Source organism: Eptesicus fuscus, chromosome 3 (genome assembly GCF_027574615.1).
Source record: "Eptesicus fuscus isolate TK198812 chromosome 3, DD_ASM_mEF_20220401, whole genome shotgun sequence".
NCBI classification, from domain to species: Eukaryota; Metazoa; Chordata; class Mammalia; order Chiroptera; family Vespertilionidae; genus Eptesicus; species Eptesicus fuscus.
Window position 1 is genome coordinate 87,188,863 of NC_072475.1, and position 15,467 is coordinate 87,204,329.

The window sequence follows — 15,467 nt, forward strand, 5'->3', positions numbered from 1 at the left end:
TAGACCAACTCTAATATAGCATTATATATTTTTTCTTATTGATGTATATTTGGCATGCAGTATCCCATCAGTTTCAGGTGTACATCATAGTGATTTAACATTTATATACATTAAGAAATGATCCCTATGATGTCTAGTTGCTACTTGTTACCATACAAACTTATTATAATATTATTGACTGTATTCCCTGTGCTGTACATTATATCCCCGTGACTTATTTGTTTTATAACTTGAAGTCCCTTAGATAGGAGGGTTCAAAATTTTACCACAGAAAACAAAAAGGTAGTGATAAAAATGTTTCAATTTAAAAATCTTCTCTGGATATTTTTATATCAAAAAACAAGTTCTTTTATTTCCAGAGAAGTTCATTGCAGAATATATAAATTGGTTTAAAATTCTAGAAAATTGAAGTCAGTATATAGTTTTGATTTTATCATATTCTGGAGGATAACTATGTCTGGATTTTACACCATACATCATGACTGTTGTCTACAGTTATAGATGTATACACATACAAACAAACTCTTCATGGTATTACTATGGACCTTTATAAGTACCCACAAAAGATCAAAAAGGTGCCACATGCTTATTACTTTAATTTAAAACTCTAGGCCTTGTCCTCCCATCCTAGGAGGAGGTTGTCAATGGAAAGTATCAGACTTCTAGTACTGGAGATACAAAAGATAGTTAGAGCAGGCAGAGTTCAGACAACCCTCACTGTGTTTTCCCTTGGTAGTGCTGTCACATTATGAGCTGCACTTACAGAAGTTTTTATTTGGGGATAGGGTTTTTTTATATTCAATAATCTGTTTCCAATACACTCACATGCACCATGTGCATGCATGTACTCACACATTATTTACATTAAGCTTAGATATATGCTTATTTAAGATAGCTGTTTCTGAAGTCTTTCAAAGTGGTTTTCTTTTTAATTTTATATATACTCATTATGCATTCATTAAAGTTATTTTTAAAGTTTTCTAGATACCTTCAGTTAAAAAAATCTGGGTTATAATAATCCCCACCACATGAAATTATGCTTATTTAATCTCTTTTCCCTTGCTATTATTAATATATTATTTTTATTATTAATGGGTATCTTTTACATACTTTCCCCTATATTCCAGCACCATCAGGAGGCTAACTGCTCTCTTCTCTGATGATTCATATCTTATTTTTTAATAATTTTTCTATGTATCCTAGAACATGTTTTTATATAAGTATTCATTTTTTGGTCATCTATCCCTCTTAAGTTATCTCAAGGGCATAAACTATAGCATTCCCTATAACCTTCTATTCCAAAATCCAGTATGTAAGCAACACTAAGGTATGCCAGAGTTGGTAAATAAACAAATACAAACAACCCGTTATTATAATATGAAAGTTGAGTGCATTTTTTCTAAACGTTTTTCTTGGTTCATGCTAATGGTCTTTGCATTTCTCCCTTTGAAATTAAATTTTGGATTCTGAAGTTTTCACTACCAGGGTTAGAGAAGTAAATCTACCACATTTGGGGCCAAAGATCAAATAAATTATTCTTAATTAGTTTTCCATAGGATCACCTTTGAAAAAGGAAATTTAAAAGTATAGCACTAATTTCATATACTTTTTAGTTTTTCCTCTCTAACTCCATATAGATTTTTCAAAGATATTCAAATATTTAGAATTATTTTGGACATAACTTGTAAACAAAGGTAAGAAAATATTTCTTTATTCAATGAACAAATGTTTAAAGAAAGCAGCTCTACCCCCAAAAACCATTAATTTCAGCATAGATTTATCTAATATGTCCAATCAGATGAATATATGTAACTATGACAGGAAATCTTTTTTTCACAAAACAAGGACTATCAAAGTATTATAATTTCAGATCTGAAATGTCAGGAATACCATATTAAAATGTGAGTTTATCGTTTTTGAGTTTTCTAATGTAAATGAGTATCAACTTATCTATGACAAGCCAAATAGTAACAGTAAACAAAGAGAGAAATACCATTCCCTTTATCTGCTTATTTGAAAACATTTTTAATATTTGGTAATTGCTATATTCGATGACACTTGCCTAATAAAAAATAGCAAACCAATTAATTTCTATTTAAAGTTTATGTGATTATAACATTCAGTTTCTTTACATTCTGTTAATATGCAAAATCTACCATGAATAGCTTTGACATACTGAAAAGAAAACTCAATTTGGAGATAACTCTAGCTTTATGCCATCTTTGAATATTTATAAGTTGAATGAGTGTCCAGTTGGAGAAAATTAACAAGATTAGACAGACACACACACACACACACACACACACACACACACACACACACAAATAAATAAATAAATAAATAAATAAAAGTTTGTTTTTACTTTTTCTCACCATAGATTTGCAACTTAGAAAACAATTTTTATATAAATTTTATTCCAAACGGTATATATTACTCCATAAAATTTTGCCCACAATGTAGGAAAAGTTCAGTTTTGTAAGGGGGCAATACTATTGTGACATAGACACAGTTCTGCAAGTAGACTTTAAACTCTGAGTGGTGTTCTACTTACCCAAAGGATTATGTAGATAATCCACATGGAAACAACTCAGCTTTTCAGCCTAACTTCTCAGAGTGAAGACTGCTATCATATGCAATAAAAGAAATCCTCCTAAAACCTACAAACTTTTACTAATTGCTAAATTAGTTTTGAAAATCAGGAAATAAATATAAGAAACTGTTTTCCATTTCCCTTAGTCACCCTGAGGTAGATAGGAAATTTATAAATTCAATATTGATTGGAAATGGGTGAATTTTTATCACTGGGAAACATTTAATTTTAAAGCCTTATATTTTTATCCAGGGAGGAAGAGGGCAGGAGTTAGGGGGTGGGTGTTACTCTTCACAAGACCTGTGGAGTTTATTCATGTTTTTTTTCTTAACAATTATTTAAAAGAAGACAAACTAACTGTGCCATAATGATTATATAACAAATTTAAGATGAAACCATCTTACATTGATTAGACTTATCAGCAATAAAATTGACCTAGGTTTCTCCCTTTGTTCCATTTCCTCTGAGAGCCTACTGTGTAATCAATCAAGATTTTTGTTTTAAACAAGAGTCAAGGCAGGTCTGCATTTTCTTGATTTGAGAGAGTTCCACAAACTCAAATACGAATAAAAACTTAAAAACTAGGGAAATTAGTGATTGATTCTAACTCTGCAGAAGCAAGAGACAAAAAGTTTGTTGCTAAGCGAACACTTTTGCTCATAGACAATGTTCCAATAGCTTGAGTGGTTGGGTAACTTGTTGGGAACATAAGTGATAACACGTTAGAAAACATTTTTATTTTATTTTATTTTTCCCTTCGCATGTTATAGTGAAGGAAGCAAGATACTAAAGCAGCTTTCTGATTGGGAAGTCTGATGTCATCAATATGCTATGTTTGCTCTTTGCCAGGTTAACAGAATTTACTGCGGCAATTAATACAAAACATATGTGCTGAAATACCCACGTGAAAAATATAATTGCCCCTAGCTCAATTTGCTACCTTTCAAAACCCTGTTTTAGCTACCTTTTCACAATCCTTCTACTTAGAGGACAAGTGTTTTTATGAAAGAGGAGATAAATCATTTATAATTTACTTCCTCATCTTAAGGAATTTGTAATTATCTTTTAAGTGGAAAAAAAAAGTTTCAACAGAGACTAAAGTCTACTTTTAGACCATGTTCTACTGCCCCCACCCCCATTATTGACTTCTATCACAATTCCAATAGTTACTTTACACTCTGTTTTAATATATAAAACCCTACATAATAACATTTGGGTTATACTGACAATTGCTTCACAATCTCTGTGTATGGAATTTCTGACAAAATCTTTCCAGAGTGAGGAAAGTAATGTCTGAGTGTCAGGAAAGAAAGACAGAGGTAAAAATGGTGGAGAAAAGACGTCACAGACATTTTTCTCCTAGTCCTCTGTCCACATCAAATTTTCTTTATTTTCTTAGTGTGTCTACCACCCATGCTAATAATCATTGCATAAATGTAAATACTTTGCAGTGTCTAAGTAATCTCTGAAATACTCTTTTAAAGGTACACTATGTCACTCCAAAACTCTGCGAATTTCTAATTCTTGTGAAGTAACAAGACAAATTCGTGTAAGTCACTAGGATTAAAGTTGAGAAGCAAGTGCTTTTCCTGAATGGACGAAATGACTCCTACTTCACAGGCATTCCTATGCAGGAAGGAACACAGGAAGTTAAAATCAAAAGTCAAAGATAAGAGAGGTGGTTACAACTTCACCATGATTAGTGTCCTCGGCTCTAACAGTAGAAGATGCCACAATACCTTTTTGGGGGCTGCTCTAATGATTAAATGAAATCCAATAGTAAAGGTAACGTGAGGGTACACTCTTTCTAACCAGCAGACCTCTGTGCAATTATTATCTCAAGGTTGGGCGTGGCACTGAGGCCATATTTGCTTTGGGAGTTTTCGCTGGATTCAATAATTTTATCTTCTATGAAACACAAATTTCCGACCAACCACAGGAATATCAGCATCATCCAATTGCTAACCTACCTCCGAGACACTGCTCCCGGAAACCCTTTGTGGCCCATTCCAGGTTTACTGCCCAAATTGGAAGACAGAAAGTCATGTTTTAATGAGACGATGCCAATGAAACATGGGGCTGAGGGAGGAACAGAGGGCATTCGCAACTGTGCATGGAGGGAAAGTTTATGGAACATTCCCCTTAGCTCTCAGGGGGGCTTAACAGGTGGCAGTGATAGGTGGTTGGAAAGAAAACTAAAAGATCAGGAAAATAGCAAAGCGGGCGGATCAGAAGGCAGCAAGCAGGACAGCTGGAAGTCTCAGACGTCCCCCTGTGTCCCAGGGAGCAGGCTTTCCCAACTCTGCAGGGAGTTCCAGGGACCCCTCAAAACTCTCCTCCATCGGTCACACGGTGGGTCAGGGAACCAAGATTGGAAGGAGACCGGGCCACCTCCGGTTGTCCTGCCGAAAAGGCTGGCTGGTCCCGATGGGGTGTGTGCGTGGGCGGGGAGCAAGATCTGGGGTCAAAGCTTAGAGATCGGAGGTGCCGGGTCCCAGCAGCTCGCTCTCTGTGGGCGGACCCACAGGTGAGGAGCTCCGGGGGGCAGGGCTCCCCGCCTCTCCCAGCGCCAGCAGCTCTCGGGCTGCAGGCAGAGGGCGCGCGTTTGCCACTCGCCAGGCGCGCCTTCTCTCCTCGCGCTAGTTTGCAGGGACTTGGCGCCCTCGCGGCCCCGGGTTCCAGCCTCCGCCGGGCTGAGACCTCCGCTCACCGGCCGCCAGGCAGGAGCCGCAGCCGCAGGGGCTCCACGTGCGCCCGCCGCCCCCCCCTCCCCCCGCGCCCCGGGGAGCCCGGACCAGCTCGCAGCCCGTAGGCGACGGGCGCGCGGGCCACCGGGCGCGGAGACACCGGCGCACAAAGACGCCACCGCCCCGGAGTTGTGGGGCTGGGGGCGCGGGCCCGGGGTGGGATTTTTATGATCCGATCTTTCATGCGACTGGGAGAGAACGTGGTAAAAATTGTTGGGGGCCACCGGACCCCATCCGCAACGCGGAGCCTGGTCCTAGCGGCGGGGGAGTTGTGGTTAGGGCGCCCCGGTGGTGGGTGTGGTGGCAGCGAGGAGCGCCTGCTCTTCTCTCGGTCGCCACGGTCCTGTCACTACTACCCCTAAAGCCTGGCTGTGTGCTAACGGATCTCGGGGCACGCTCCTGAACCCCACTCCAGTGCGGGAGTTGTAAGGCCCAGGGAAAGAGCGCCGTCATCCCCGCCGGTGGCCACCCCGTCCAAGGCTAAGGTGATTCACATCACTTTGTTTGTACAGTGCTGCCTGCTTGTTCCCCCCCTCCTTCCCCGCCTATTATTCTGGCTTCACCATGTTGATTTGGATTATGTGGATTTTCGCCCTTTGCTTTGACTGGAACAGCAGGACGTGGTTTAGAAAATGCAGGGAGGGAGGGAGGGAGTTGCACACTCAGGGCTCCCAGTTGAACAACATCACTCCAAGTTGGAGGCTTTCTTTGCTGAACTGGTTTTGATTCCGTCCAACCTCCACATGGATTCGCCCAGGCATCCAAAGGGGGGGAGCATTCTTTGGCTTTATACTCTTTTAAAACTTTCCCAGATAAAATATTTTCTTCTGGGGAAAAATCAAAAGTGTATAAACTGGAAAGGGGAAACGAACGCAACCCTACCCCCTTTTTAAGTGTGCAGGTTTTTAGGGATTTAATAAAAAATTGATTAGCCAGATGTTTTAAGTGATAAATGTTTTTATTTTAAGGGTTTATATAATACGTTGGTTTTAGAACCTTTGCACTTGTCTACTTCTCCATCTTTCCAATCAACTTTTTATTTTATTTTCACTTGCAGACTTTTTTACTTTGTAATCGACCACCTTTTCTTATTTCAAAGAAAGCTGGTAGGAGCAAACCAAAACGTGCTGACTTGCAGACTTTTCCAAGAGAAAAACTCCTGCCAGATTCCAAGAACTACCTGATACTAGGCAGCTGGTCATAGGCCCACAGAGTGACATCAAGGGGCACACATGTGCCCACTCCCTGATTCCCAACGGGAGTGTCTTCCTACACTGTTTTGTGGCTTGGAATCCTTTGCATTCTATAAATGTCACAACATTACTTTTATTCCTAAAGTCGTTACAGAAGAATTTTCTGAGCCTTTCAAGTCCTCGAGGAATAAATTTCAAATGCTGGTTTTTGCTGTACCTGGATGAATAATGTAATGAACGGTTCACACCAGAAGTCAACCCTTTATTTGAAAAATCTGTGGAAAGTTACTTGTGCACTTGGTAAAAGCCCTGCATTGACCCTCCCTGGTGATAAAATCCAGATCTCTGAAAACAGAACCCAAAAGGGGACACCTGCATCTGTTTTTCTAAATCTTTTATCTAACAGAAATTAAAAGAACAAGGCTTATTAAATATTTTAAAGGAGAAATGTGTGTATTAAAAATAAACCCAGTTGAGAATCCTGACAGAATATGATTTGTAAAATGTAGAGTTCTTCCAAGAAATACTTACTTCCCCTTACATCTAGTATTTATGCCAAACAAAATCATTGGAAAATGACTAAAATCAAAGGTAACCCACATCACAGATTTCTTAGTAAGTGAATGTCTGTAAAAACTTATCAAGTTCTGATGATTTGTGGAAAGTTTTATTAATATTTTCTGGAAGATTTTATGACTTGGAAAATGTACCTCTCAAGAACAGTTCTTGCTGTTTCCATTTGCGTTGAAGTTAGTAAATCAAATATACTGTGGAAATATGTTTTGCCTTTAAAGATCCTTTGCATATGTAACTGATTATTTGATATTTAAAAATTGCAAGTATTTTATTTCAGAAAAATTCAAAGTTTCAGAAACAATTTTGATATTTAGGAATCTTAATAAAGAAAGTTATTGTGAGAAAAGAAACTATTTAAATGGAAGAACCCTTAAAACACACCCACATTTGAATATTAAAATGTGGATAATATATAAACATGATAAAAAAAATCTAACTAAACTCATCCTTTAAGGATAAGTTTCTTAAGAGTCAAGGTGACTACTAAATTGTTTAAATGAACAAGAAGCCAACCCTAATTATATACAAATAATAAAAAACTACATATGAAACTTTCTAAAGAAATTTAACAATGTTTAAAAAACACCTTTAAAGTTTTGATTATGTACATTTTGTTTAAAACTTTTATGTTAAATTGAAGTGCTTTTCATTGTAGCTCCTAATTTCCAGTGTTTCATGGAAAAGACAACATTATGTACTGGTAAATGCAATCATGATCTAACACGTGGCAATGGCGTTTTATTATACATATATGTATAAAAAGTTCCAGTTGCTTCTTAGTTATTAATATATCCATTTGACTCTATATCTTAAAATAGGCAGAAAAATGATATCAACTATGCCATCAATAATAAAAAATATGAAATTGGAAGTGTTGATAGTTACATTGAAGTAAGTTTGTACTAATAAATATATTGTTATTGTCAAAACATTCACTATTTAAACAAGTATTTAATTGCTCATTTATGACAAGGACTACAATTGTGTGATATGTGAAACATAAAAGTGAGGAGAATGAGGTACCAAAGTTGATATTTTCTTCACTTGAATCATTATTATCAATGTTAGTCTTTGGGAAGATATAGATACAGAATGAATTAATTTCATTATAGATTTTGAGAGGTTATAAGAAGTTTTTTTCCGGCACAATCAAAATATTATCATAGCAATTCAGGTTGTCAGTAAAAGCTTAAACAAATTTGCTGATAATCCTGTTAATGACCTGGGTCAAGTGTTAACTGTTGTGGGTTATAAAATAGTGAAATTAAGGTTTCTCCTACCTCCGGGCAAATAACACAGTTATAACTCGGGGAGGAGGTAAGGCAGAGCTTTTAGGAGAGCTATTAAATTACAAAAATGTGTAATGCATTCAATTATTTAGTGTAGCATGATGACATGCTATTAAAAGCAAATGTAAATCCTCTTCCAAAAAAACATACAAAAACAAAAAACACCTATAAAGATTATATGATAGCTTAGTTCTCTATTAATGTTTCAATCACAATATATTATTATTTGAGGATGTGTTTATATGTGAAAACTGATGCCAATTCATAGTAATTTTTAAAAAGGGAAAAGTTCATTATTTAAATGTTTATTTTCTCTAACATCTGCCTAATATCCAAAGGGAAGCTTGTAGTGTCTATCTGCAAGTCTTACTTTCAAGCTTTAACAATCACATGGTCTCCTCCAGTATTTAGAAGATTTATGTTCAGAGAAATACATTTCATAGAAATGGTATCCCAGCCACTTCAATAAAAGTCTCCCCATATAAGTAGTATATAAATATGCAGATTTAATTTTATTCTCTTTCATTTTGAAAACTCTCATTTCCAATGTAAAGAGCTCTATGGGTAAATGTTAATCTAATTTATAAATATTGTTGGATAGAAAATTATTTACTATATGATGTGCTGATGAATAAGCCATGCATTCTGCCTCAGATTCCTTCAAATATAAAAGTATTTAAAGAGAGTACTAGTGCTAAAAGAGATTGAATTAATAGTAGTAAACACTTCACTTTATATCAAGTTTTAACCTCTTTCCAAAGTTATTTTTGTTTACTATTATCATCATCTATCTGGGATGGGAACTGTGAGCAAATACATAAACTTTTCTAATAATACTTAGTTTTAACAATCCTATTTTGTCATGAAAAGTAGCTGATTTCCCATTGGAAGTCTTTTCTTGGTCTGTCTTGTAAACAGAGATGTAATAAGATTTTAATAAAATTCTATGCAGCTTTTATAAAGTTTCTGTTTAAATATATAGGTCAATTCTTGATTCAAGTGTTCACTAAAATTATGAATGATGTAGTATCACTGAGGAGGACAGCAATAGTATGTATCCCCTGGAATCATTTTCTTAAAAACATATTAGAAAATTATTTGTAGCTAAATCCAGGTAAAGGGAAGTTCAGATTAAACTTTTTTCAAGTTGTTTTCCTTATCATGGACCCATGCATTTCAATATTGATATTTGATTATCAGAATCTCAAATTTTTTTTTTAAAGTCACACAATAGCAAGTTTCCTAGCAATTAACTCAATGGATTGGTTTTGTTCTCTTTTAGTTCTCTCATGCCTAACTTCATGATAGATTACCAAATAAGTTCTAGTAAATTTTACTAGTGAGTTTCTAATCAAATTTCTATAGTGTTGACATATAATTTTAGCGTAGTATATTTAATGCAAGCTAGTATTTTATGCTTTTTTCAAAATTTATATTACAAAGCCATATTAAGAAAATTCATTTTATCTTTAGTCCTTCCACCCGCTCACTATGTGACATTTCAGAAGGATGGCTTTCCGTTCAAATGATACTGTTAGAAGAATTGCATGGACCTCTTGGCACACACTTGAATTTCTTCCCTTTTCATGTTGTTCATCTCAATTCCTCAGACCCAAGCTATTGTATTCATATTTAAACTCTGGCTCAAATATTACCCAAGTTAAATCACTCCATTTAAATTTTCAAAGCTTTCCTTTATGACCTCAGAATGGAAAGAAGACACTACCCATAGGACACAATCTGCAAATAATAACCCCATGAACAATGAATAGATAAACTTTTACCCAAGCAAACTAAATGCTATTATGTCAGTTTTCTGAGTACAGTTACCTTTCCACATACATATTGTTAATGTGTACCTGCCTATATAATAATGTACATTATATACCCAGACCTGCACAAGGTATGGCTTAAAAGCAGTTTGCATTTGCTTATTCTCCCTCTGTTAAATGAATATTCATTAATTTTATAGAAGGGTAAATAAGTTTAAAGGGTATTTGTTTCTCTTGCAAATCACTGAAAGGTACTGACTCTCAGCTATATCCCTGTGCATTATTAATTCAGTGAAATCTGTGATCTAAATAGTTTATAAATAGTTCATCTGGAGAAATACAGTTTATCATAGTAATATGGGAATAACCTTGCTATTTTTTCTAGTTATTGTGAATATTTAAATGTCTTCAAAGAAAGAAAGAGGTTAAACAAACACTAATTTTAACTTACTGATATGTTACTCATATAAATGACTGCTCTTGTCTTTCATTTATGAAGAATGATTGACAATTACTTTCATATAAATATTTACTTGATTTTAAAAGAAAAGTCATTTGTAGGTAAAATGGTTTTCTTTATCTTTAGAATTTTCAAGTTCCCAATTTAAAAAAGACACACAAAAATATAATGAAATCAGCCAAATTGATAAAGGCAGTCACTTAGGAAAGAACAAAATTAAACTACTCTATTAGCAATGAAAGTAGGTCACTAAATATGTGGGATAATGTCTATATTTAATTTTAAATTTTCTAAATATTTTTAATTTATTAAAATAATAATGCATACAATATGCAAAGTATTGGCTTGACAATACAATTTTAGTGTGTGACATAATATATAATGTAGTATTTGCACATCAATTGTTCAATATTGCTAAACTGCAAAATAAATTACTAGATATCATTATAAGTTAAAATGATTAAGGGAAAATCAAAGTTGTAAGTGTTGCTTTAAAGCAATCAATTACTCAGAGAAGTTTGTCTTATGAGTAAGCGACTGTATTCGCAATTAGGAATATCAGAAAAGGTTTAAAGAGAGAAGGTAATGCATCTATTAAGTACACAATCTTATAGGAAACATTGGTGTCTTTAATATTAAGTTTGCACGTTAATTCATTGAAAACAGACATATTTATTTTCCACTAGGAGGAAAATAAATAACCCAACATAAAGGAAATGTCATTTGCTGCACATGAACATTCCTTCCTAATTTGCTGTTCAGTTATTTACTATACCTACCCAGGATCTTCTCACTATTCATTATATACGTGCTCCTATTCAAATATAAGCCCTTAAACAAAGAAAAGCCAACCTAAGCTTATTGTAATTCCTGCAAATATTACTTATGTTAATGTGGCATATGCTGCTCATTAGAACTGTACCATGGAGCAAAGCATTGTGTGGCAGGATACACATCATTGATACAGCAGTTGCAATATAAACACAACACACACACACACACACACACCCCTCTGCTTCTACAAACTCCAATTTCCTTTTAGTTCATTCATAAATGCCATGATCCTAAGTAGGAACAACCTGTCATTACGGTAAAACCTACTAAAAAAATCCAGAGAGGGTGGGTTAAATTTTCTTTAAACTTCTCAGAGTACTAACTACATGGTCATAATTAGAAAATAAAATACTGCCATGGCTATCTGACAACTAACATCCTGGGTTGAAAAACTAGAGACTTTTTCTTTCTTTCTGCTTAACATTGTCAAACGAGGTAGTCCTTTGCATTGGTATCCGACTGAAAACACATTTTAGGTTGAGGCAATCCAAAATTATCTCTTAAAATGCTTTAGAAGACAGCCGAAAATAAAAAAAAACATATCTTCAGTTTCCTCCCAGAGCAAACTGCTCCTTTTCGGGAGCACCTTAAGGACCTGAAAATGTTTGGGTGAGAAAGTGCTCAGAGGAGCAGACGCCCCGCGGGGCAGCGCCGGCCGCGGTACCTGGCTTACCTTCATTGGACGGAGGGGGACTCAGTTCCCCGCGGCAGCGGAGGACAGAGCTGCTGAGGAGGAGGAGGATGGAGAGGTGACAGTCCATGTTGCTGGTGCAGAGGGCAGTGAGAGGAGCATATCTCCATGAAGCGTGCCACTGATGTGAGGGGGAGCGCTCTGATTGCTGGAGAAGTTACCATGCTCCGCTCGCAGGCTGATGTCAAGTTTGACACTGGAGATAAGGAGGAGTCTGGCTGCCTTTCCGCGAACCTCGCTCGGGGACTTCCCTGGGTCCTAGTGCCGACGGAAGCGAACGCTGAAGGACCGGACTGCACGCGGAGGCTCGGAAAACCGCCCTGAAGCACGGGGAGCTGGGCAGGGAGAAGGTGGGGGTGGGGGTTCGTCTTGCCAATAGGGCAGGAAATGCAAAAAGTCGTGATGGGGCAGTGATGGGGAGTAGTGTTGGGGAGCGAAAAACACCCCCTCTTCTTTATTGTCAATGAAAAGCAGCTATTTTATTGTTTGCTGTGCATGCTCTGTAGGCTAATTCCATGAAGAACCAGAAAACCCCATAGGAGTGTCATATAGCAGAATGAGTGGAAAAGAAACTGAAATGCCAGAGAAATGTTTATTTAAAGAACGGAGCCTTTTGCTTTAAAAAAGCAATGATGATTGTATAATTCAAAGGAAAGTTGGGATTATGTCTTTACTCTGCTCAATGGGATCATACTCTCCGCGAGTCCTTTGTGGGACATAAGGCCATTAGTACACACCCCGGATCTGGAAGTCTTTTCAGTTTCACACCAAGCGCTACCAGGGCTTTTAAAGAGATTGGGCACAGCGATTCCGTGCTCAGAGGGTGCACTTTGCTTTTCCGAACTGGGAAGTAACCATTATCCGAAGGAAGTGAGCAAGCCAGCCCTAGGAATAGCTGCAGGTCAGCACCCGCCCTTTGTTCTGTGCTGTGGGTACCAATAAAAGTAACACGAACCAAACCTGAAGCTCTTGGCAGCATGTCACCACCGCCCTCCCTCACCCTCTACATTAGGATCGCTGGGACCGGTGAGATAAACATTGAATAATTCACAGCTCCTCATTCAGCTTTCTGCCACTTCCAATCTGATAACAGTTGGAGACTGTTCTTCCTTAACATTACCAATCCGATGGGTAAATCATAGTGTCCTTGTGCTTTCTCACTTACTTTGCACTGTGGGATTATCAATGGTTTCTCTTACTTCCAGTTCCCTGTTGAACAGCATGATTGCAATCTATTTCAGCAAAATCGTTGTGTAATTCATATTTTGAAAACTATTCTCACTAATCTTTAAAGCATCCCCCAAAGGATGATTGCTCAAATATCCTCCCATTTATCCATCATTTACTATCGTAAACAAAACAACAACAAAACAAGACTTACATTCTTTGCACAATTGGGAAAAGTAAAGAAAGGTCAACAACTTGAAGATCAATTTCAACAAGGCTTTGAACAACCCTCCTTAATAAGGCATTCATTTCACAAACACTGTTTTTAAGGAGAGAACACAGATTTGTACATGGATTTAAATTAGTGACTTCTCATAATCCTTTGTTGCCTGAGTGGGGGTCAGGGAAGGTAGCGGAAGGGGGCGGGGGAGTGACCCTGCTCACTTCTCTCTGTGTTCCTCCTTACTCTGCATCTCCAACTCCTTCCCACATTATGTCACTGGATGTAGAGCCCACTTCACTGCCAAGTCTGTCAGAGCTGAAAACACTGACAGACACTGAACAGAGGACTCAGATAGTGGTGACTCTGGCATATTTTAAAGTTCCAACACAACTCTAGTCTTTCCAGAAGGCACAGTTCCATTGTTCTGGGGTTAGATAAAAATTTTCTGAAACTTGAAAAAAAAATAATATCTTATTTGGAAGTGACAATTTAAAAATATTTTGGCAAAGCATGCCAATGTGCTGATATCCACATACACTGGCTTTCCCTCAAATTACTTCTCTTTTCACACTGAAGCTGCTTGTCACTGTGGAAAGAGGCATTCCCGTTTGAAGGAAGCTACAATAGTGTGAAATTTTAGTAAAAAGCAATTCCTGGCCTGGGAATAAAATATAAACAATATAGGTTCTCTCAATTATGGACTCTCTAGGTCAACTGACACCAGATAAGAAAGAGTTTGCATAATCTGAGCAATGTTCTGGATGTGTGAGAAAGAGTGATGCCAAGAAACAGGGGAGCAAGAATTTGGCCAGAATAGGAAGAGGAAGGATGGCCGTGAGGCAGCCGATTCAGAGAGAGCTTCACCAGGAAAGTAATAAGGGAATTGTAGCTGGCAGGACGAGCCGCAGGCTCCTAGCTGGAGAATGGCTCAGAAGGCACTGCAGATATGCAGATGTAACAGAAATAAAATCTTAATAATTTCCAAGTGAGGGCAAAGAAAGCATCTGGCATAAATAGAGCACAGAGTGTGTGTGATACAAAAAGGGACAGGATACAAGGAGGTGAGCGGTGGGGACAGAGATGTTCTTCAAAGGCCAGACAGGGAAACTGCAGAAATTTCTAGGCCACATGATAATGATTTTACAATGTATTTTTAGATGAAAGGGAGACATCAAAAGCATTTCAGCAAGTAATAATTTGATCTAATATGAGTTTTAGGAAGAAATTTTACTGATAGCAGAATGTCTCCACCTGTGGTATATCGATCACCTGCCATTGAAGTACCTGGAATGCCTGTTAAAAGTGCATATGCCTTGCCCTAGCCAGTTTGGCTGAGTGGATAGAGTGCCGGCCTAGGGACAGAAGGGTCCTGGGTTCTTGCAGGCTCATTCCCCCATTCAGTAGGGGGCATGCAGGAGGCAGTGCAGGAGGCAGCCGATCGAAGATTCTCTCTTATCATTGATGTTTTTCTCTCTCTCCCCCTACCTTCCTCTCTGAAGTCAATAACAGTATATTTAAAAAATAAATAAAAAGTGCATATGCCTCCTGCCCACCACAGATTCACTGTATCTGAATCTCTGAGGTTGGTCCCAGAAGCCTGAAACTTGGACAAGCTGCTCAGGTGATCCTGTGGCCCAGGACATTTGAGAGCCACTGCTGAGTGTGAGGGGAGGGAAGATCACATGCAGGATGGTGAGATGCAAGGCTACTTTTGAAGTAAAACTAAAGTAATAAAGAATTGAATAAGAATCCATCTAACAGGAAAAAATGAAAATACAAGATGAAACTAAGACACGTGTTTAGGTGAAACAGATAATATTCTCCAAGAAATACTGGATTTGGAGGTGAAGAAGAGGACGATAACGAAGACATTCGCAATATTTAGTTTGTGTAATAGTTCAGTTCAACTGAATGTGAGTGCCTAA

At 37.5% G+C, this 15,467-nt stretch overlaps 1 protein-coding gene across 3 annotated transcripts in view; it reads right to left on the reverse strand.

The window, feature by feature from the left end:
- Positions 1-12,222, reverse strand: part of EPHA3 (EPH receptor A3) — a 360,358-nt gene extending 348,136 nt beyond the window's left edge. For all 3 annotated transcript variants that reach the window (XM_008155577.3, XM_008155576.3, XM_054712267.1), the window contains exon 1: positions 12,135-12,222. In XM_008155577.3, coding sequence (XP_008153799.1) covers positions 12,135-12,222 — 88 coding nt within the window. The remainder of the gene's footprint in view (positions 1-12,134) is intronic.
- Positions 12,223-15,467: the final 3,245 nt, after the last annotated feature.